At 42.7% G+C, this 21,115-nt stretch overlaps 1 protein-coding gene across 7 annotated transcripts in view; it reads left to right on the top strand.

The window, feature by feature from the left end:
* RALGPS2 (Ral GEF with PH domain and SH3 binding motif 2) overlaps positions 1 to 21,115 on the top strand; it is a 595,760-nt gene that overhangs the window by 171,246 nt on the left and 403,399 nt on the right. For all 7 annotated transcript variants that reach the window (XM_033915477.1, XM_033915478.1, XM_033915474.1 and 4 more), the window contains exon 8: positions 9,663 to 9,789. In XM_033915477.1, coding sequence (XP_033771368.1) covers positions 9,663 to 9,789 — 127 coding nt within the window. The remainder of the gene's footprint in view (positions 1 to 9,662; positions 9,790 to 21,115) is intronic.

Genomic DNA, 21,115 nt, shown 5'->3' with positions numbered 1-21,115 from the left:
CTTATTTGTAAAAATCTCAAAAAAAATCAGCTGATATACTTTATAATTCACGTCTGTCACTTCAAAAAGTGTCCTCCCAATTCTCATCTCAGTCCATTTGTATCTCCTGTCCAGAAATAAATTCCTTTAATTTTTTAGGATCATCAAAATTAGTAGTTTTGTTGTTCACAGTCACCCGCATAGTAGCAGGATAAAAAGTCCATACTTTGCTCCCATTTGCTTAAGTTGTGATCTCATGAGTAAGAATTCCTTCCTCAGTGAAGCCGTATACTTTGCAAAGTCAGGCAGAATCAGTATCTTATGTTCCTGCCACCTGAGAGACTTATTTTGCTTGGCTGATGATAATATTTGCAGCGTTTATTAGTATCTCAGGAGCCTAATTATAAGTGGTCTTGGACCTTTCTGGCTTCTAGATATATAAGCAGGGATCCGATGGGCTCTTTTAATCTCTAGAGGGAAAGTGAATTTTAATGATAACAGTTTAGGTAGCAGATCTTCCAAAAATTGGACCACATTTACACTTTCAATACCCTCAGGAAGTCCCAATTTTCAGCTTGCTCCATATCTTTAACAAGGCGGTTAATTGTTTATCTGTCTGCTGTAGCCTTATTTATTTCCTCTTCACATCTTTGAACTCTGTGCTCTAATCGATCCACTCTAACAAAGCACGCATTTATCACAGAATGAGCAGCTCTGACAGGATTAAATTCAATTTTTCAGTGTTCCCTTGTACTGAATCCAATATTTTCTGTAATTGCAACATCACTTTCACTCTGGTCCGTTGGTAGTGGTACCTTTGAAGGTGTTGGAGCATCCTGCTTTGATCCTTTTGCTCCGCTGTTGGCAAAAGCATTCTCCAATTTTGTTTGTTTTTTGGATGTCATATTACTTAGCATTCACTCTGACGACTACCGTATTTTCTCGCATATAACGTGCGCGTTATACGTGGTTTTTACAAACCGCGCATACCCTTGCGCGTTATACAAATTTTTTTTTACATAGTTTCCCCCCCCGACGCCCGATTCATCACCTGGAAGGAGCGCTCGCACTCCCACCCCGAAGGACCGCTCGCACCCCCACCCGAAGAACCGCTCGCACCCCCACAGCCTCCCCCCCTCCCCCATGGAGAAGCTGTCTACCTTGTTTCCGGATGCCAGCCCAGCTGCTTCCTCTGCCGGCGGTCCTGCCCCTTCTCAGAGCCCTGTGCTGCGCTGCTTCCTCTTCAGGCGGTCCCGCCCTTTCTCTGATGTCAGAGAAAGGGCGGGACCGCCGGAAGAAAAAGCAGCACAGCAGGGCTCAGAGAAGGGGCGGGACCGCCGGCAGAGGAAACAGCTGGGCTCACTGGCATCCGGAAACAAGGTAGACAGCTTCTCCATGGGGGAGGGGGGTGAGGCTGTGGGGGTGCGAGCGGTCCTTCAGGGTGGGGGTGCGGGTGCGTGCGAGCGGTCCTTCGGGGTGGGGGTGCGAGCGGTCCTGCGGGGGGGTGAATCGGATGTCGGGGGGGGCATCAGGCTTTCAGGGTAGGGACAGGACTTCAAGGAGGAAAGGAGAGTCGGGGTGGGCGAAAACAGTCAGGGTCTCCAGAGGAGAGTCGGGGCGGGCGAAAGGAGAGTCGGGCAGCATGCGCGGTATACGGGTGTGCGCGGTATATAAAAATTTATGTACATAAATATGTGTTTTTTGCGCGCTATACCCATGTGCGCGTTTTACACGGGTGCGCGTTATCTATGTGAAAATACGGTAATCACTTTGAAAAAGGTGAAATTAACAGCTTTTCAAAGCTGCAGGGAAGGGAGAGCTAACAGATCATGCGTCTATTCTTGTTGGCAGCTAAGCTGGTTGGAAGCTAACTTAACCTTTTCCTATTGTGCGTCCAGGATGACGGGACATTCCAAAAATGTTGTTCCATCGTATGTCCCATGGCATGGGACATACAGTACACGACAGGAACACAAAATATTTGAATTTACAGACTTATGACTTATGACAATGAAGCCGTCGGCACAGTGTGCAGCGGCCGCTAAGAGAGCGAACAGAATGCTTGGTATAATCAAAAAGGGTATTACAGCCAGAACGAAAGAAGTTATCCTGCCGTTGTATCGGGCGATGGTGCGCCCGCATTTGGAGTACTGCGTCCAATATTGGTCGCCGTATCTTAAGAAGGATATGGCATTAGTCGAGAGGGTTCAAAGGAGAGCAACACGTCTGATAATAGGTATGGAAAACCTGTCATATTCTGAGAGATTGGAGAAGCTGGGTCTCTTTTCCCTGGAGAAGAGGAGACTTAGAGGGGATATGATAGAGACTTACAAGATCATGAAGGGCATAGAGAGAGTAGAGAGGGACAGATTCTTCGAACTTTCGAAAAATAAGAGAACAAGAGGGAATTCGGAAAAGTTGAAAGGGGACAGATTCAAAACAAATGCTAGGAAGTTCTTCTTTACCCAACGTGTGGTGGACACCTGGAATGCGCTTCCAGAGGACGTTATAAGGCAGAGTACGGTACTGGGGTTCAAGAAAGGATTGGACAAATTCCTACTGGAAATGGGGATAGAGGGGTATAGACAGAAGATTACTGCACAGGTCCTGGACCTGTTGGGCCGCCGCATGAGCGGACTGCTGGGCACGATGGACCTCGGGTCTGACCCAGCAGAGGCATTTCTTATGTTCTTATGTTACATTATGTTTACAATAGCCGTAAATGATAACGGTGAATAATACAAAACTTTGCTAAAATAATTACGATTGAAACCAGTGTAACGTAAAATTTATTATGATAGGAAAAGGTTAAGCAGCTTCCAACCATTGCAAGACAGGCAGCCAGCTTTTCTGTGGTAGATTTCCACTAAGCACATTGTCTTTGAACACAGGTAAGTTCAACAGAGCAAAAAAAACATCACTGGCAGGAAACTGCCAAACTCACGTCCATCCATGTGTTGTCCAATCCGTCCCACCCCCATGCAAAATAGCCAAGCAATTGATTACTAACATTTGCAGGCTATTTTGAATCGGGTTTTACAAACCAGCTGTTGGAGTGTTCTCCAGTGCTATCCTTTTGGTTTGAATTGTATATTTTCCTTTTGTTAATTTTCTTAGCTTTGGATCCTAAAGCTTGTGGACTAAATAATTAATGTTAATTTCCTGTTTATATTTGGACCCACATTTTTTATGTGGTAGTTTCTTTTTTCTAAATCTATATTCAAGTAAAGTTTACTTGATTGTAAATTTGATAACATAATTAAAAAAAAGAAAAAATTGTCATTGTTTGGAGCAAGCAAATCACAAAGCTTTAAAACCAAATGAATTTTAAAGAACACAATCTTCACCGTTGCCGCAATATGGTTATTAAATAATAGAGGAGTCCAATAGAACCCCTAAACTCTTGTCCACAAATTGAATAGGAATCTGTATTCCAGCATACAAATATGTAGAAGGTGCCCCCAGTGCTCTATAATTTAGGAGAATCGTGTAACTTATTTTTTTTAATTAGCCACAGTCAAAACACATGCCACAAGATACACTTTTAATAGTGCTGGCACTGTACTGGCACCCTTGGACCAGTCGCTGATTTTTTTCGCAAAAAAACGATACCACTCTTTGAGAATGGCTTGGCAATTTTTAAGACTCTACCGGAGTGCTCATTTCAATTTTGAAGTGCCCATTTGAATGGCAGTGTCTGAGACTCCTAGAAAGCTCACTAAAGACTGTTATAAGCCGTTTAATCTGCTGATAAAATGCATTCAAGCTAAACCTTGTGGAACCAGTTTAGTGACCACGTTAAAGGCAACCAAAATTTCAAGAATCTGTTTGTTAATGCCATCCAATCTGCAATGGTATTTAGATAAGTTGTTAATCAAAAACCTTGGCTACAATGTGCTGGAAGTTTAAAAACAAACCAACCCTGTGAATCATCATCATAGTCTGTTCTTCACCCCAAGACCAGCTAATGTTTTACCAATAGGCCCCATAAAAAGATTGAATAACATGGCAGACAGAGATGAACCCTGAAAGATACTAGACACCAGTGGTCAAGGGGGGAAATGTAGACCTTTCCTTCCCTGTTGTAATACAAAAACTCTGGTTAGTAAGAAATAGCTGGAACCACTTAAATACAGTTCCCGCAATACCAAATAAATGAAGCCAATCCAATAAAACCCTGTGGTTAACTGATTCAAATTGCAGAAGCAACATAATGAGATACTAAAAGGTACCGTTCAAGTAGAGGTGATCATCCAAATTACCTGTCCCTTAATCAAAGAAGCAAATATATCAATTCTTTGGATTGGTCAGTTATTGGTGGTTCACTCTCACTTTTACTGAAAAGACAGAGCTGTTGACTCGCCTCTTACAGAAGGCGGCTGTAAGAAAAGGTCCTTGGTCAATTGAGTTGAACACTATCTTCCAACAATTGAAAGATACCCTAATATTAGCCCTGACTTCAACTGACTGACATTCAAACCAATGTGTCCAGTGTTGACTTTGGTGTGGTTTTATCCCAAGAAGTCAATGGGGCAGGGCACCCTGTTGACTTCATCAGTCTGAAATTGCTTCTTCATGGAAATGGAACTATGCTTCTATTGCTGTTCATGGAAATGGAACTATGTTGTGATCAAGAAGGCCATGAGATAACATAGTGAAGGAGATGAAACCAATAGAGTTGAGTAGGAACAATTTATTCAGTGTCACAAACTGACTCGACATGAGTTGTGTTTCGGCCAAAGGCCTACATCAGGAGTCTAAAATCAAAAATACAAAATATATAACAAAGATAAGACCTAAAGACAAAACAATTACATTAAAATAAAAATAGAAATAAAGAACCACGTAAAATATCATGCTAAACAATAAATATAATAATTTCCATATAAGAAATACTATAAGAAACAATAAATCAAACCACTAAAAAGATATCAAAGTAGTAAAATCATGATATATGATAATGATGAATAAATAATGATAATAAATGTAAAAGGAGAGCAACATTACCAAAAAGCATGCAGATGTTCAAAGGCATTCAAAACTAATTTGGTCCCAATGATAAACTGATGTTTACTAAATCTAAAAAGTATATATCGATGAAGGATGTGTCTTCTGAGGCATACCTCGTCATCGAGGTTTTCAATGCCTCGATGCCCTGCAGCACCATCCATACCCATACCGATGTCAAGCATGGTACCAGTGCCACCTAACCAAGAGCAAATTTGGGAGCAGCTTCACAAAAAGCTAGCTGCAGTGCTGCAGATGCAGTCAACACCAGCAGCTGTCCAGACACTTTCATACCAGCCCAGCCTGAGCATGGCTCTTTGAGGCCCCAAGCACTCAGAAGATCTCGTCATTCACGATACCATAGCACTTCCTCATCTGACATTGAGAATGTTGTGGAAATTCATCTCAACGCTACCATTAACATCAATCACACTCCTTCAGCATTAGAGTTCTCGATGTCATACCGTTCTGAATGAGCCATGTCTCCACCAGATTCTTATGATCTGTCATCAGATCGTCTCCTCCACCTGAGAGCCTATCTTTTCCAAAAGTTATTAAACAGTTGGGACAGGCTCTTTCAATCTGCCTGGAATCAGATACTGAACCAAGAGCTGATCTTCTGGATGCCCTTGACTTTAAGGAAGTTCCCAGAGACCTATTCAAACTCCCGTTTCATAATCTTCTATTATCCCTGGACAAGCAGGCAGCATATTCTCACATGTGGGTGACATCATCCACAGAACTCTGATAAGGACAGCTTTAAAATCATCATCCCGTTCATCACGTCTCCCTCTGAAATCACCCCCACAGCAACAGAAGCGCTAAACCTGATGGAACAATGGACCACAGAATTCAGACTGAAGCTCAATTCAGATAAAACTAAATTCTTTATAGCCTCGCCACACCCACATATCACGACAAAATCAATACACATTAACAATCTTAACTACCCCATTCAACCAACAATGAAGGTTCTGGGGGTATTACTGGACCAAGGTCTAACTATGAAAGACCATGTGGACTCCCTAGTCAGAAAAGGGTTTTTTACTCTCTGGAAACTTAGGTCCATTAGAGCATACTTCGACACTTCAGCATTCAGAATTCTAGTACAATCCCTAATATTAAGCCACCTTGACTATTGCAACATTACCCATCTGGCCATCCCCCGGAAGCAAATGCAGAGACTTCAACTGATACAAAATGCAGCAGTCAGGTTGATTTTCGGGCTGCAGAAGTCCGATCACATAACCCCTTCCTACCGACTCCTGCACTGGCTGCCAATGGAGGCACGTACGAAGTTCAAGCTGGGATGTCTCTGCTTCAAGGTATTATCTGGCCTAGCCCCTAAATACATAACAGACCTCTTCTCATTCTCAACCAACAGACATGAGAGAAGAACACACCTGAAATTCGTTTCCCCACCGGCTAGAGCAGGGGTCTGCAACCTTTAAGACATAAAGAGCCACTTGGACCCGTTTTCAAAAAGAAAAAAAAACTTGGAGCCGCAAAACCATTATAAAACATATCTAACACTGCATATATTGTTTCTTATCTTAATGCTATATACAGGATCACTAAATTGAAAATAAAATCATTTTTCCTACCTTTGCTATTTGGTGATTTCATGAGTCTCTGGTTGCACTTTCTTCTTCTGACTGTGCATCCAATCTTTCTTCCTTTCTTTCAGCCTCCTGTATGTTTCCTCTCCTCCAGACCTCATTCTCTCCCCCAACTTTTTCTTTCTGTCTCCCTGTTCCCCCTTCTTTCTGTCTCCGTGCTGTCCCCCAAGCCACTCGGTTTGCTGCCACCGCAATCGGGGAACAGCCCCCAAGCCACCGCCGTCCCAAGCTTTCCCTGCAGAAGTGTTGCGCTGACCAGCATTCCGCTCCCTGACGTCAATTCTGACGTAGGAGAGGAAGTTCCGGGCCAACAAGGCATTTCTCCTCATTCCATCCAGCCTGAGCCCCATCTCTCCTTGATCCAGCATTTCCCTTCTGTGTCTGTCAGAATTACCATTCCACCTATTTTCCAGCATCACCCTTCTTTGTGTCCATCTCACCTATATCCCTATCTCACCACTTTTTCAGAATCTTCATTTGTCTCTGTCCTTATCTTTACGCCATGTTCACCATTTGCCCTTTCAATGTCTTTATCTCCCCCCACACACTTTTTCAGCATTACTTCTATGTCTCTATTTCACCTCCTCTTCATGTCCCCTCTGTATCTCTATCCTTATTCAGTAGGTCCTGCTTACCCTTTCTCTTCTTTGTGTCACTATCTCCATTTTCAGCTTTCCCCCCTTTTCCTTTGTTACTGCACCCTGTAGCTAGAATCTTTCCACCCTCCCTCCACTCAGGCCCAGCCCAGTATGAAATATTTCCTTTTGTTTCCCTCCCCTCTCTCTTTCTCTCTCTCTTCTGCTCCCTCACCCACGAGTCCTGCATCTGGCCCTCTCCCTTCTACCTGCACCTGGCAACACCCCCCTGCTCCGCGGCTCTCTTCAGCAACTTGTCAGCAGCGGTGATCAAGACAAGCTACCGACATTGAGGCCTTTCCTCTACGAATCCCGCCTTTGTGGAAAAAGGAAGTTGAAACAAGCGGGACTCGCAGAGGGTAGGCCCCGACGTCAGAAGCTTGTGCTGAGTTGCCGAAGAGAGCCGCGGAGCAGGGGATGTGGCCGGAAGCAGGTAGAAGGGAGAGGGAGATAGGAAGGCTGTAGATCTCCGGAGCATGACACCGACCCCGGCCAGGATGACTTCTTTTTCAGGCACCTTACAAGTCCAGCGTCGCGGGGGAAATAGCCATGCTGAGCAGTGAGCTCAGCACTACACAGATGAAAGCCTTGCTTGCTGATTGGTCCGGCGGGGCGGGGCCGCCGGACCAATCAGCAAGCAAGGCTTTCATCTGTGTATGTGCTGAGCTCACTGCTCAGCATGGCTATTTCCCGCCGCGACGCCGGACTTAAGCTGCATGCCTGCGTGACACACTACCGGAGCCGCAGCAAAGGTGGAAAAGAGCCGCATGCGGCTCTGGAGCCGCAGGTTGCCGACCCCCGGGCTAGAGGATGCAAATATAAGAGATACCATCAACAACTTCTATCGTATCAAGCAGCCTTATGGGGCAAAGACTTAGAAAAACTAATTACACACACAAACAACTATGGTGAATTTAGAAAACACCTAAAAACATTCCTGTTCTCGAAATACCTAGGTAACGATTCTGGACAATAGCCCCCTTCGTAATCCCACCCAGATCTGATCTTGTAAACTGTTAACCTCTGATCTCTAACTATGATTGCTCCATTCAATTTATGGAATTTCTCTAATTCACTGTAAATCGCACGGAACTTCACGGTCCTGCAGTATATAAACTGTTGCTATTATTATCACTGTTGTTACTATCTGATGTTCTCAGCTATACTCTGTAAGTCGCTGTCTGTACAGTTTCTCTTCGTTGTGAACCGCCTAGAAGTCGCAAGATTGTTGGCGGTATATAAGAATCTATTTTATTATTATTATTATTATTATAAAAGTGTAATGCCACTTTAAGATTTTAGAAACTTTATCACTAGCACTAGCTCCCAATTGAAAGCAGGGTAAAATTCAAGATCATGTTGCTGACACACAAAATCATTCATCTGTCAGACCCGCAATACCTAGCAACTAGACTGGACCAGCGTTTCTCAACTCAGTCCTGAAGTACCCCCCTTACCAGTCAGGTTTTTAGGATTTTCACAATGAATATGCATGAAAGAAATTTGCATATAATGACGGCAGTGTATGCAAATCAAATTTATGCATATTCATTGTGGATATCCTGAAAACCTGACTGGCAAGGAGGTAATCCAGGACCGACTTGAGAAACACTGGACTAGACAACCATACACCAACATTTGCTCTACGCTCGAGCCAAGAATACCTACTGGAAATACCCTCCCTCAGAGACATCAAATAAAAAGCGTCAGGAAAAGAATGTTCTCAGTGATGGCCCCAATGTTATAGAACTCCCTTCCGATGGAATTGAACCTAGAAAAGGGCACCAAAAAGTTAAAGAAAGGAATAGAGAAAATACACGTCACAGAACACTTTGGCAAATATAGAAACATTTAGAGGGGAGTAGCAAACATGGAGGAAACAGCAAGTTATCCCCCGCCCACTTGGAACACGAAAGGGTAAACTCACAAAGAAAAATGAGTATATGACAATACAGAAGCAATAATTATAGTATATGTGTGTGTGTGTATGTATATATATATATATATATATATATATATAGTATAAATAGGTAAGATTCACATATATTTAGCTCATGTATTATAACACCACTACTGAAGCTCATATATTGTAACACCACTACTGAAGATCATTCAAACAGCTTAGAATCTCCAGTATCTCTGAGCAAATTGTATTTACCACTACTCTCTTGTTGTCTGTTTGTCAACCATTAGTGCAAATATCTAGCTTTTCTTTGATGAGCAATGCTCTAACTTGTTCTGTAGCAAACAGCATTTTCAATAGGCATGGTAAATTTACATGAATCTCTTGCTGAGTCCTCATGTAAGAAACACAGTGCTTGTGAAGAACCTTTTTTAGCCAGATTTGATGTCTAACTCTTAGCCTTGAGTAAGTGGTGAGCATCCCAAGTTTATTTTTCTGCTCGCATTTTTTATTTTGTAGCTCTTGAGTCGAAAGGATAAGACCACATTTGAAAAGTTGGAATATGTATTGAGTAAAGAAGATAATTACAAACGATTACGAGACTATATTAGTAGTTTGAAGATGACTCCTTGTATTCCTTATTTAGGTAAGATGAAATTCTCAATTTTTGCAATTTTTTTAACACTGGTTTTCTATTGAAGCATTAACATGAAATTTAATATCCTGAAAGGACATGACAACGCTTAGAGTTAAGCCTCATTTAAAAACCAGCTCAAGGATAAGTACCATTTCAAAGCTGCAGCATGAATGTTTCTGGAAGCAGACTCTATGCATCATTATAGAGAGCTGTCTTTTGAAGTGTCTGAAGCAATTTAACTTTTGTGGAAGCCATAAATTTGTGAAACGGTTGAATCTGTTGAGTTTGCCTAAGATAAATGCTATGCTGATAAATTATTAGATTTGACAGCATTTGTTTTTGAGTGAATTTCACACAAGAAATGTTTGGTGCTTGAAATGAAAAATATTTTAAAAGTATAAATAAAAATTAGCATGAGCGCTGTAATTTTTACATACATTGGGACCATTTTAAGGAAGTTTATGAGCTTTGAATAATATTGGAACGGGGTCAGCATAGACCTTTTAGAGTCTAGTTTTGGTTTCTCATCTGTCCAGTCAGTTTTACATGTCCTGTAACCCCCCTACTATAGCAAATCTTAATTATCTATATGTTGATTTTACTTTATTTTATTACATGTTTTTATTCATTTATGACTGTAAACTGTCTAGATAATTATTGATAGATGGTATATCAAATGATAAGTAAACTTGGTAATATCATTTATTCAGTTAAATGTATGCCACAGATCCAGGGTATTGTATAATTTACAGTTTAAGATTTTGTGGATCTGATTGAATCTGCAATGTCTGAAAGTAAATTATCAATAAACCCAAAGAAAGAGAGCTCCCTTCCTAATATCCCTCTCCATCCTAAATCCATGCATCTTTAATTCTCCAAGGAGAAAGGGAATACTAATTCACTCACACGTGGTTGATGTCATCTGATAGAGTTCAAAAAACTGTAATAAATGCTACAATCTCAAGACACCTTAGTATTCTAAAGTTCACTTGCTTGCTTGCTTCTATTTCTTCTTGTATAACAGAATAATCTTTTTGTACTTTTCACTCAATAAGAGCATAATGTTGTTCAATATTTATACTTTCTAACCAATGGCCTCAGTGGCTACACTTGAACATCATATTTCATGTAATGTTCAAGCTATCAGTGGCCAGTCTCCTCATCAGCCTTTGTATTTCATATTATTTTAAATATTTTCCAATAAATTTAAAGCCAATAAATAACTTATCTTATGTAGATATACTGAATGGGGCTCCAATGTTAATTCAGCGTTTTGCATTAAAGCTGTTTCAAGGAGCATTCCCCTAGGATATCAAACAAAATTTCAGCATACTTTGAAGCATTATTAGCAATTATAAATGCATATAACAGCATAACTCTTTTACTCCTATATTATATTCACACTCGCCATTTAAGACATCACACCACTATCTCCATACAAATCTAAAATGGCCACGGCGTCTCAACTCTCTCTTTAACCTAATTCGCTACTCAGTTAATCAAACACAGAGTACACCAACAAACATACTTACTTTCAAACCAATGTCATCCACTCAAGCTCAGCGTTTAATCCAGCAGGGCTAACAGTATTCAGCTCAAAGATCCATTTTTGCTCTTTATAATGAAGAAATTTGTTAAAGTTGCCACCCTCCCACCCGACCTCAATCTGGTTAATCACACGCCATCTTAGTTCTGCCACAATATGCTGTTTCTCCAACCAGTGTTCTACAATCAGAGCCTGCTCATTTTTGGTTAAAATCCAGGTTTTGTACTCATTCAAACGAATCCTTATTGGTCTACTCGTTCTCCCAATATATACCTTATCACATGGATACTGCAAAATATATATAACATGACTGCTATTACAGTCTTGTGCTATTAAAATCTTGTAACCAGATCCTGGATCAGACCATATTGACCCCTGCATATTAGATTCACACCATTGGCATCCATTACAAATAGCATACGTACCAGATCGTTCACTCCTCTCATCCATTCTTTCATATTTTACATTACGAATAAGTTCAGCAATATTTTTAGATCTCTTATATGCAAATATTGGCAACTCTCTCAAAGTTGGATGGAATTGGACCACATGCCAGTGTCTTTTGATTGATAATATGAATTGTCTCAAAAGAGTGGTAAAAGGAACAACACAAACAGTTCTTTCTGATTCTTCATTATTTCGATATTGTAGAAGTAGGTGCCTTTGGGCAAATCTAGCTTTTAAATATGCTTTTCTCACAGAACTCTGAGAGCTGGTGGTGGAGGCCCGAACTATTGAGGTAGTTCAGCAGATTTTTGCTGCATTGCTGTAGTAAGCGGGACCACAACTGCGGGACCACAACAGCCTGCGGGACCACAACTGTCTCCTCAGAAAACTCTGAAAAATACAAGATCTTCTACAGAAAGACTGTGTTTTACTAAATATATTAGACAGCTAGGCAAAGACTTACCTATCACACGTGAGGCTGACTCTGGTTTCAGTGCTTAATACTTGGAAGCTTTGGACTATGATGAGCCTCCCAAAGAGCTCCTCAGATTACCACTGCACGGTATTCTCAAAGAGAGTTTTCGTATGAATTGGGAAACACCTTTGACTGTAGGTCCAAGAAAGCTTGATTCTATTTATAGAATCATTTCTTCTCCAGGATTTGATAAACCACAACTTCAATATCCTTGAAAAAGTCTTTTGCTTCGAGAGTCTATGCCTCAGCGCCACCAGGGCAAGAAGGCCAGACTATGGACAAATTTGGACGTCGCCTTTACCAAAATTCTATGTTGGCAAACAGAGTCCTTAATTACAATTTCTACATGTCCTGTTAGCTTAAACATATAGTACAAAAATTACTTTCCTTTGACAAATATATTCCTGCAAAACATCTTCAAGAATTTCACGACATCTTTCAAACTCTCTCCCAAACCAGAAAGTATTTGGCAAGATCTGCTTATGATGCCTTTGAGTTGTCATCTAGAGCATCTTATATGTCAGTAGTTATGAGACGCCTAGCATGGTTGAGGGTTTCTGATTGGGAGAAGAACATTTTGGTGATTCCATTGAGGTGGCCACTCAAAAGTTAACTCAACATGAAAAGAATTGGAATTCTTTAGTCAGAACAACGTCTAAGCCTTCTTGGCTTCACAGTCATCTAAACCTTCCTTTTCATATCAAAGGCGATTTTCTGCCAAACCTTCTGTCTTCCGTTCACCTTAGCAGAGGAAACAAAAGCAACAGCGGCCTCAAAAATCTCAACCCTCAGCTCCTCAGAAACATGCTCAATCTTTTTGATGTGCTCATTGAGAGCAAAGCCACTGTTTCTCTCGGCCTCTTCCTCAGCCAATTGGAAGTCGGTTCCAATTATATTCCATGCACATTGGACGCTGATAACAACTGATCTGAAGGTTGCTCTCTTCATTTCATCACTACACCTCCAAATTAGACTCCAAGAGAGTCTTCTTTAAACCCTCAGCAGACATCCTTCTTCTTCGGGAGATAGAATCTCTGCTCCATCTGACTGTCATAGAGAGAGTACCTCCTGTTCAAAAGAATCAAGGATTCTACTCCCAGTATTTTCTCATCCAAAAGAAGATGGGAGGACTATGTCCAATTTTAGACCTCAGGGACTTGAACAAATACTTGATAAAAGAAAAGTTTTGGATGTTGCCTTTATATCCCCTCTTAGATCAAAACGCTCTAGATCTAAAGAAGCTTATACCCATATAACAATTCATCCCGCGCAAAGGAAATTTCTGAGATTTCAAGTAACCCATTAACCCTATTTTAGGACTAGGTTCTGCCCTTCGGCCTGGCATCCTCACCCAGAGTATTCACTAAGTGCCTGGTAGTAGTGGCAGTAGCTTTAAGGGCTCAAGGATTCCAAGTTTTTCCTTATCTTGATGATTGGCTAATACAAGATACCTTTCCTCAAGGGGTACTCTCAGCAACACAGTCAACAATCCTGTTTCTTCAGCAGTTAGGGTTCGAAGTCAACTTCGACCATCTCAAACTCTATAATTCATATGGGCCCTGCTCGACACCATTCAACTCAGGGCGTTCCTACCTCAGCAAAGACAAGACAATTTGATTCAACTTTGCAACCAGGCTTATCACCTTCTGTTCCTCTCAGCCAGGCAGATGATGGTACTATTGGGTCATATGGCATCCACAGTCCATATTACCCCCTTTGCGAGACTCCATCTCAGGACACCTCAGTGGGACAACAATAGTGCGATGATGGTCTGACAGCCGGTGTTGTGTGTTTTTACACTTGTACACTAATGGTTGTGGGTCCGAGCACTATTTAAATTAATTATTTAATATTTAATCGAGTAATATTGTGATATGAATATAGCTATAAATGTTTATCAACACAGCTAATATGCTACTTTATCCTAAAGCAAAAACAAGAAAATAAGTAGAAAAAATTTTTCTCCCTTTGTTGTCTGGTTTCTGTTTTCCTCATCTTCTCATTCAATTTCTTCCATCCACTGTCTGCCTTCTCTCTGCCTCTTTCATATGCTCTGTTATCCCAGAACAAGCAGGCAGCATATTCTCACACATGGGTGACATCACCAATGGAGCCCCGGCACGGTCCACTTTAAAAGTGCATCGCCGCTTTAAGACTTTAGAAAGTTTGCGATAGCTTGCATGCACGTGTGCCTTCCCACCTGACACAGGGCGCATGTCTCCTCAGTTTTGTCGTTTCCGCAGAGCTAAGAAGATGCGTTTAACGATCGTTTAACTTTTATTGCCTTCCTGCTCTCACAGCTTTCTGACTTTTAGTCAGTTTTTTCCTCTTTTCTTTAGTGTTTCTTTCTTTTCTTTTTTTTTTAAGAAATCTCTTAATTTAGCTCGTCTTCAAGTTTGACTCGGGGAAGGGGGGGCCTACTTTTTTTTTTGTCTTTATTTAACATCAAAGAAAATACCTTTGATAAGGAAAATAACAATATCCAATTAGGAAATAACACTCATAATATAACATAAATTGTACTACGATAATAGTCCACAATTAAGGAGAGAGAGTCAAGCACAATCAAGGGTAATCGAATTTCAAGGAAAAAGGAAACACTTCAACCTCCGACCTTAATTTTCCTCGGCTGTTGTTTCCCTCCATGTCAACTGGTTGACTGAGTTTCATCAAGTGAAGCCGTGTTCCTGCTTCTTTAGTTCTTTTGAAGCCACTGCACTGTCTTCAATTTAAAAAAACGGGAAAAAAAAAGAACCAGAAGAACAGAATCTTTATCATCCTGATTTTTTACTTCCCCGAACCAAAGGTGTGGGGCCGAAGTTTTGACATTGAATTTTTAAGCATAGACTGATGTCGATCTCAGCGACACCGCGCTTATAGACACCAGCCGTACTGCCTGCCTCCGGTGTCTCCTTGTGCTGTTTGAGTAAATAGACTTCTTCAATTGGGACTCAAGTCACACTAGCCTTGAGTCAAGTCATGCTGACCTTGAAATAGTCCTGTAAGCGCCTGTTTCCGAGTAGTGGCTTGATTAGGCCTCATTCTCATGGGACCAGAGCGTGATACCGTGAGTACCGGTGATAATGCCAATGGTACCAGTGTTTATATATGTCCCATACCCGTCATTTGTTCTTGTGAAGTGCCTTGTCATTGATCATTACGGCACCGGACCTAGATACCGATGGTACTGGTGACAAAGCGAACGGTACCGGTGTTTTTTCCTTCAGACTCAAAAGCTTGAACTCCACTTCCAAGTTCAACTCATGCTACCTTTGCAGCGATTCCGTAAGTGGCCGGTCCCGATCTGGGGCTCGACATGGGTTTCATCCATATGGGACGAGTCAGCGATACTGATGAAGTCAACGGTACCAGTGTTTCTTCTTTGCACCTGGGACTCAGCTTTACCGTACTGTTTTTTTGATGAGTTCCATCACCATCCGGTCCCGACCTCATCCTTATAATAATAATAATAATAATTTTATTCTTGTATACCGCCATACCCAAAAAGTTCTAGGCGGTTCACATTCATTAATTACGGTCCGCGGTGATACACGGATTTACAATATTTTGAAAAAATTACAAATTTACAGAATTGTAACAAAATTACAGAACTGACAAAATTACAAAATTACAGAATTGTAACAAAAAAATTACAGGCAATGAAGAGGGGGGGGGCGAGGGGAAAACTATAACTGAGATTTAGCAGGGGTAGTGGTAAGACAGAAGGTAGGGTTGGTACGCGATAGCGAGCGTGAGATTAGAGAATGACACGGGGAAAAAATCTGTCCCCGTCACCGCCCCGTCACCGGCCCACCATCCTCTGCACCGCCCCGTCACCGCCGTTCCCTTCACCGCCCCGTCACCGTCACCGCCATCCCTTTCACCGCCCCGTCACCGCCACTGCCATCCCATTCACCACCGTCCCCGCTGCATTCATATAAGCCTTAGTACTGTAATATTTAGCTTATTCCTTTCTTATAAATCAAAGTTCCTGCTGCTGAACTAGAGAAAGAGATGTTCAGCTGGCAGGGCTTTGTTTATAAATTTTTATCAACACAACTGATATACTATTTTATCCTAAAGCAAAAAATAAATAAATAAATATAATTTTTTTTTTCTACCTTTGTTGTCTGGTTTCTGCTTTCCACATCTTCTCATTGAATTCCTTCCATCCACTGTGTGTCTTCTCTCTGCGTCTTCCATTTGCTGTTACTGTGCCTCTCCCTTAACCCCCCCCCCCCCAATTGGTCTAGCACCCATCTTCTTCCCTCCGCTCCCGCATAGTCTGGCATCTGTCTTCTTCCCACTCTGTCTTCCACATTTCCCTTGGGGGTCTGTTCCTCTCCACCCTCCTTCAATGTCTGTTCTATTCCTTTCCACTACCACCCTTCCCTCCCTCCTTTACCATCTGTTCCTTTCTACTACCCTTCAGCTCCTCTCGTGTGGACTATCTACCTTCCTTCCTCTTATTTTCATGGCACGTTACAATGTAATTTGTGCAAGCCACTGGAGCCTGCAAGCTCGGTCCCTGTCCCATCCCCACAAACCATCTCGCTTCTGTGCTCCTATTTTCTCCATTTCTAATATCTCCCCTATGTATCTGTCATTGCCCCCCCTGTGTCCATATACCATCCCCATGGCATGTCCCCTTTATGTCTCTGTCCCTATGCCCCATGCACATAATTTCCCCTCTTTCTGTTACCTTCCTGTGTCCAGATTTCCCCTATCTTCCTCTTCCATACCAGTGTGTCTCTTCTTTTCAACCCCATCTAGCTTTTTTCCCTCTTTCTTCCCCCCCCCCCTGCTTCTAGCATCTGGCTCACCTGCCAGTCCTTCCCTTTCTTTCCTGCTGTGGGTTTTTCTTTCCGACTTCATCCCCTTGGCCCAGAATCTCTTTCCCTTTCACTCCTTCCTTCCAATTTGAGCCGGGAACACTAGCGATCGCACGGTCCCCGCAGCTCACACCCGCCTGCCCAATCGATTCTAGTGTTTAGCCAGCTCTCTCCCTTCTCCTCACCTTAGTTTGTAGATTTTCTTTTTCGGCGACCCGCACGCTATCAGAGAGCCGCGCACGCGCGGCTGCTCAGTATTCAATCTTCTGCTCTGCTGCAACTTCCTGTTTCCGGTTGCGTCAGAGCAGAAGATTGAACACTGAGCAGCCGCGCGTGCGGGTCGCCGAAAAAGAAAATCTACAAACTAAGGTGAGGAGAAGGGAGAGAGCTGGCTAAACACTAGAATCGATTGGGCAGGCGGGTGTGAGCTGCGGGGACTGCGCGATCCTTCATGCCTCACTGCGGGGACAAGACCATTCACCGCCCCGTGGGCGGTGAATGGCCTTGTCCCCGTCGCCGCAGCGACTGCTAGTTTTCTTCCCCGTTTTCGGCGGGTGACCCGCGGCTAAAATGCGGTGGCCGCGGGTAAACCGCCACCGTGTCATTCTCTACGTGAGATCAAGTGTGGAGGGGGGGGAGAGTGGGAAAGGGGAGAAGCCGGTGGCAAATGGGATTAAGAATGTGATACCAAAAAAAACCGTACTGGTACTGGTGCTCTTCCTTAAGCAAAGGATTGATAACTTGCTATGGGAGGAATTGGGGGGGGGGGTTTACTGTATCCTTGTCAACCTCAACTCTCTCGGTGCCTGTATAGTCTGCAAAGCAGCGGTACCGGTGCTTACCCTAATGCAAAAAATGCATAGCTTGCTTGGGGAAGAATTGGGTGAGCATTTTCTGATGCTGTTGCTGACCCATTTCTTGTCCGTGTCGACACCGACTCTTTCGGTGCCAGTCCATTCTGAGTCTTTGATACCAGTTGCATCTGCAATGGAGTCTCCATCGGTGCCGCTTCTCCTTGTTAGTCACTCGACACCGATGACTCGCTGGTACCGGTCTTCCTCCACAGCATGATGCTACTATTTCTTCAGTTTTAGCTTCAACTGCTCACAGCATCATCTTCCGCTGCCTGACTCTGCTTCTTCAGTCTTCACCAAAATTTTTAGGGAAATATTAAAATTTTTTATATTTTCCCTTTTTGAAACATTTTTTCTTTAGATTAGAGTATCTGTTATTCCCCCCTTCCCCCCCTTTTTTTCATGAGACTTGTTTTATACAGAGTGATTTCTGCGTTTGATACGCCTTAACTTCTTTATGAATCGCTAGTCACAATATACCTTGAAGTCTTCAGGATCTAGTGTTTGTATACTTGCTAGTGACAGCGCCATTCAACTCGTCAGCCTTTTTTGTCATGTTCCTTCAGAACATATCCTCATCATTAAGACTTTCTTTTTGGTGTTGCTATGGAAGGAGAGTCAACATTCTTACTGTACATCAAATTGATTGATGCACAATGTCATCTTCTGCTGCTTGACTTTGCCTTCTCAGTACTTAGATATTACTACCACCAGAAGCATCCATGAACATAGACTTTTTCTGGCTGGCGGGAACTAACAAGGGTGGCGAGCCTATCAGTTAGTTTCCCTGTCACTTCAATTCTTTCCTTGATTTTGCTGCGATGCAGGATCAATCAGGTGTATTCGTTCCTTGCTGCTTTCCACTGTTCCACTAACGTTGGAGAGTGTCTGCTTGGGAACATCCAGACTATTCTTCAGTTCCCTACATCCCTTTATCCTTCATGCGGGAGGTTTGGGAGTGGCTGTAGGGGAGGAGGAAGCCGCTTAATCCTTTTTGGATATTTTTTCTTATGTTCTGAAGGAATTAAAGGAGGAGATAGCGGAACTACTGCAGCAAATTTGCAACCTATCCTTGAAAACAGGCATGATCCCGGAGGATTGGAAGATAGCCAATGTCACGCCCATCTTTAGAAAGGGATCAAGAGGTGACCCGGGAAACTACAGACCAGTGAGTTTGACCTCGGTTCCGGGGAAACTGACGGAAGCACTGATTAAAGAACACATCGATGAACATCTGGAAAGAAACAAACTTTTGAAAACAACCCAACATGGTTTCTGCAGGGGGAGATCGTGCCTAACGAACTTATTGCACTTCTTCAAAGGAATTAACAAACGGATGGACAGAGGAGACCCCATAGACATCATATACCTTGATTTCCAAAAAGCCTTTGACAAGGTGCCTCACGAACGTCTACTCCGGAAACTGAAGAACCATGGAATGGACGGAGACGTACATAGATGGATCAGAAACTGGTTGGCGGGTAGGAAACAGAGGGTAGGGGTGAAGGGCCACTACTCGGACTGGATGGGGGTCACGAGTGGTGTTCCGCAGGGCTCAGTGCTCGGGCCGCTGCTATTTAATATATTCATAAATGATCTAGAAACAGGCACGAAGTGTGAGATAATAAAATTTGCGGACGATACAAAACTATTTAGTGGAGCTGGGACTAAAGAGGAATGCGAAGAATTGCAAAGGGACTTGAACAAATTGGGGAAATGGGCGGCGAGATGGCAGATGAAGTTCAACGTTGAGAAATGTAAAGTATTGCATAGAATGCTAGGCATAATCAAGAAGGGTATTACAACAAGGACAAAAGAAGTTATCCTGCCATTGTATCGGGCGATGGTGCGCCCGCATCTGGAATACTGCGTCCAATATTGGTCTCCGTACCTTAGGAAGGAAATGGCGTTACTCGAGAGGGTTCAGAGGAGAGCGACACGCTTGATAAAAGGGATGGAAAACCTCTCATACGCTGAGAGATTGGAGAAACTGGGTCTCTTTTCCCTGGAGAAGAGGAGACTTAGAGGGGATATGATAGAGACTTATAAGATCATGAAGGGCATAGAGAGAGTAGAGAAGGACAGATTCTTCAAACTTTCGAAAAATAAAAGAACAAGAGGACACTTGGAAAAGTTGAAAGGGGACAGATTTAAAACGAATGCTAGGAAGTTCTTCTTTACCCAATGAGTGGTGGACACCTGGAATGCGCTTCCAGAGGGAGTAATAGGGCAGAGTACAGTACAGGGGTTTAAGAAAGGATTGGACAATTTCCTGTTGGAAAAGGGGATAGAGGGGTATAAATAGAGGATTACTGCACAGGTCCTGGACCTGTTGGGCCGCTGCGTGAGCGGACTGCTGGGCATGATGGACCTCAGGTCTGACCCAGCAGAGGCATTGCTTATGTTCTTATGATCGCAGCATTTTTCCTTCTTTTACTAGTTTGAGGGGTATTTTTTTCCCTCCATTGCTCTCTTTTCAGTTTTGGGCCCCGTAGCCTTTTGGCCTTAGGACCTATTGCCTTTCCACTGCTATCCAGCTCTTAACATCCTTGAGTTCTAGGGGTCTGGAGTTTTTTTTCTCCTTCCCACTCAATTGGTGTTCACACCTTTTGGTTGTACTGTTGTTTTTGCACCCAGGTGCAGTATTTTTACCCTTCCAAAGTCTCAGCTGTTTGGGTTTCAAGGAAGCCTGTTCTTTATCATTCCTTCTGGCTTACCGTCTGTGCTTGCACTTTTCAGTCACCTAGCGCAATTTGCACTACCAGGCCCTACTTACTGCCTCTCTTCTTTTTCAATATTGAGAAGGCGTCAGTGGCGTACCTAGCATATGTAAACACTTTCAACACTGAGTGTGAAGATGTCCAAAAATGTAAAACAGGAACAGCATAGACCTAACTCAATCCAAAAAATGAAGGAAAAAGCCTCAGAAAGGGCCCTCCCACCTCACCAAAACGGCTCAAAGAGGTGATCGAGCGTTCACCTCACTGGCAAAAAACCTTCATTGTATGATAAAGTCTTATGCTATGCTGTAATGTGCCAACGAAAATTAAATAGAGGAAATATTCCACTTATCGTCACTGATCGGTACATCTGGGTTACATCTGGGTTACCAGTGGGTACCTAGCATATGTGACACCCGGGGCCAATCATTTTTTGACACACCCCCATCTGTACGAAAAAC

This window comes from Geotrypetes seraphini, chromosome 12 (genome assembly GCF_902459505.1).
Source record: "Geotrypetes seraphini chromosome 12, aGeoSer1.1, whole genome shotgun sequence".
NCBI classification, from domain to species: Eukaryota; Metazoa; Chordata; class Amphibia; order Gymnophiona; family Dermophiidae; genus Geotrypetes; species Geotrypetes seraphini.
Note: the sequence above shows the minus strand (reverse complement) of the source record. Positions and strands in the feature narration are given on the sequence as shown.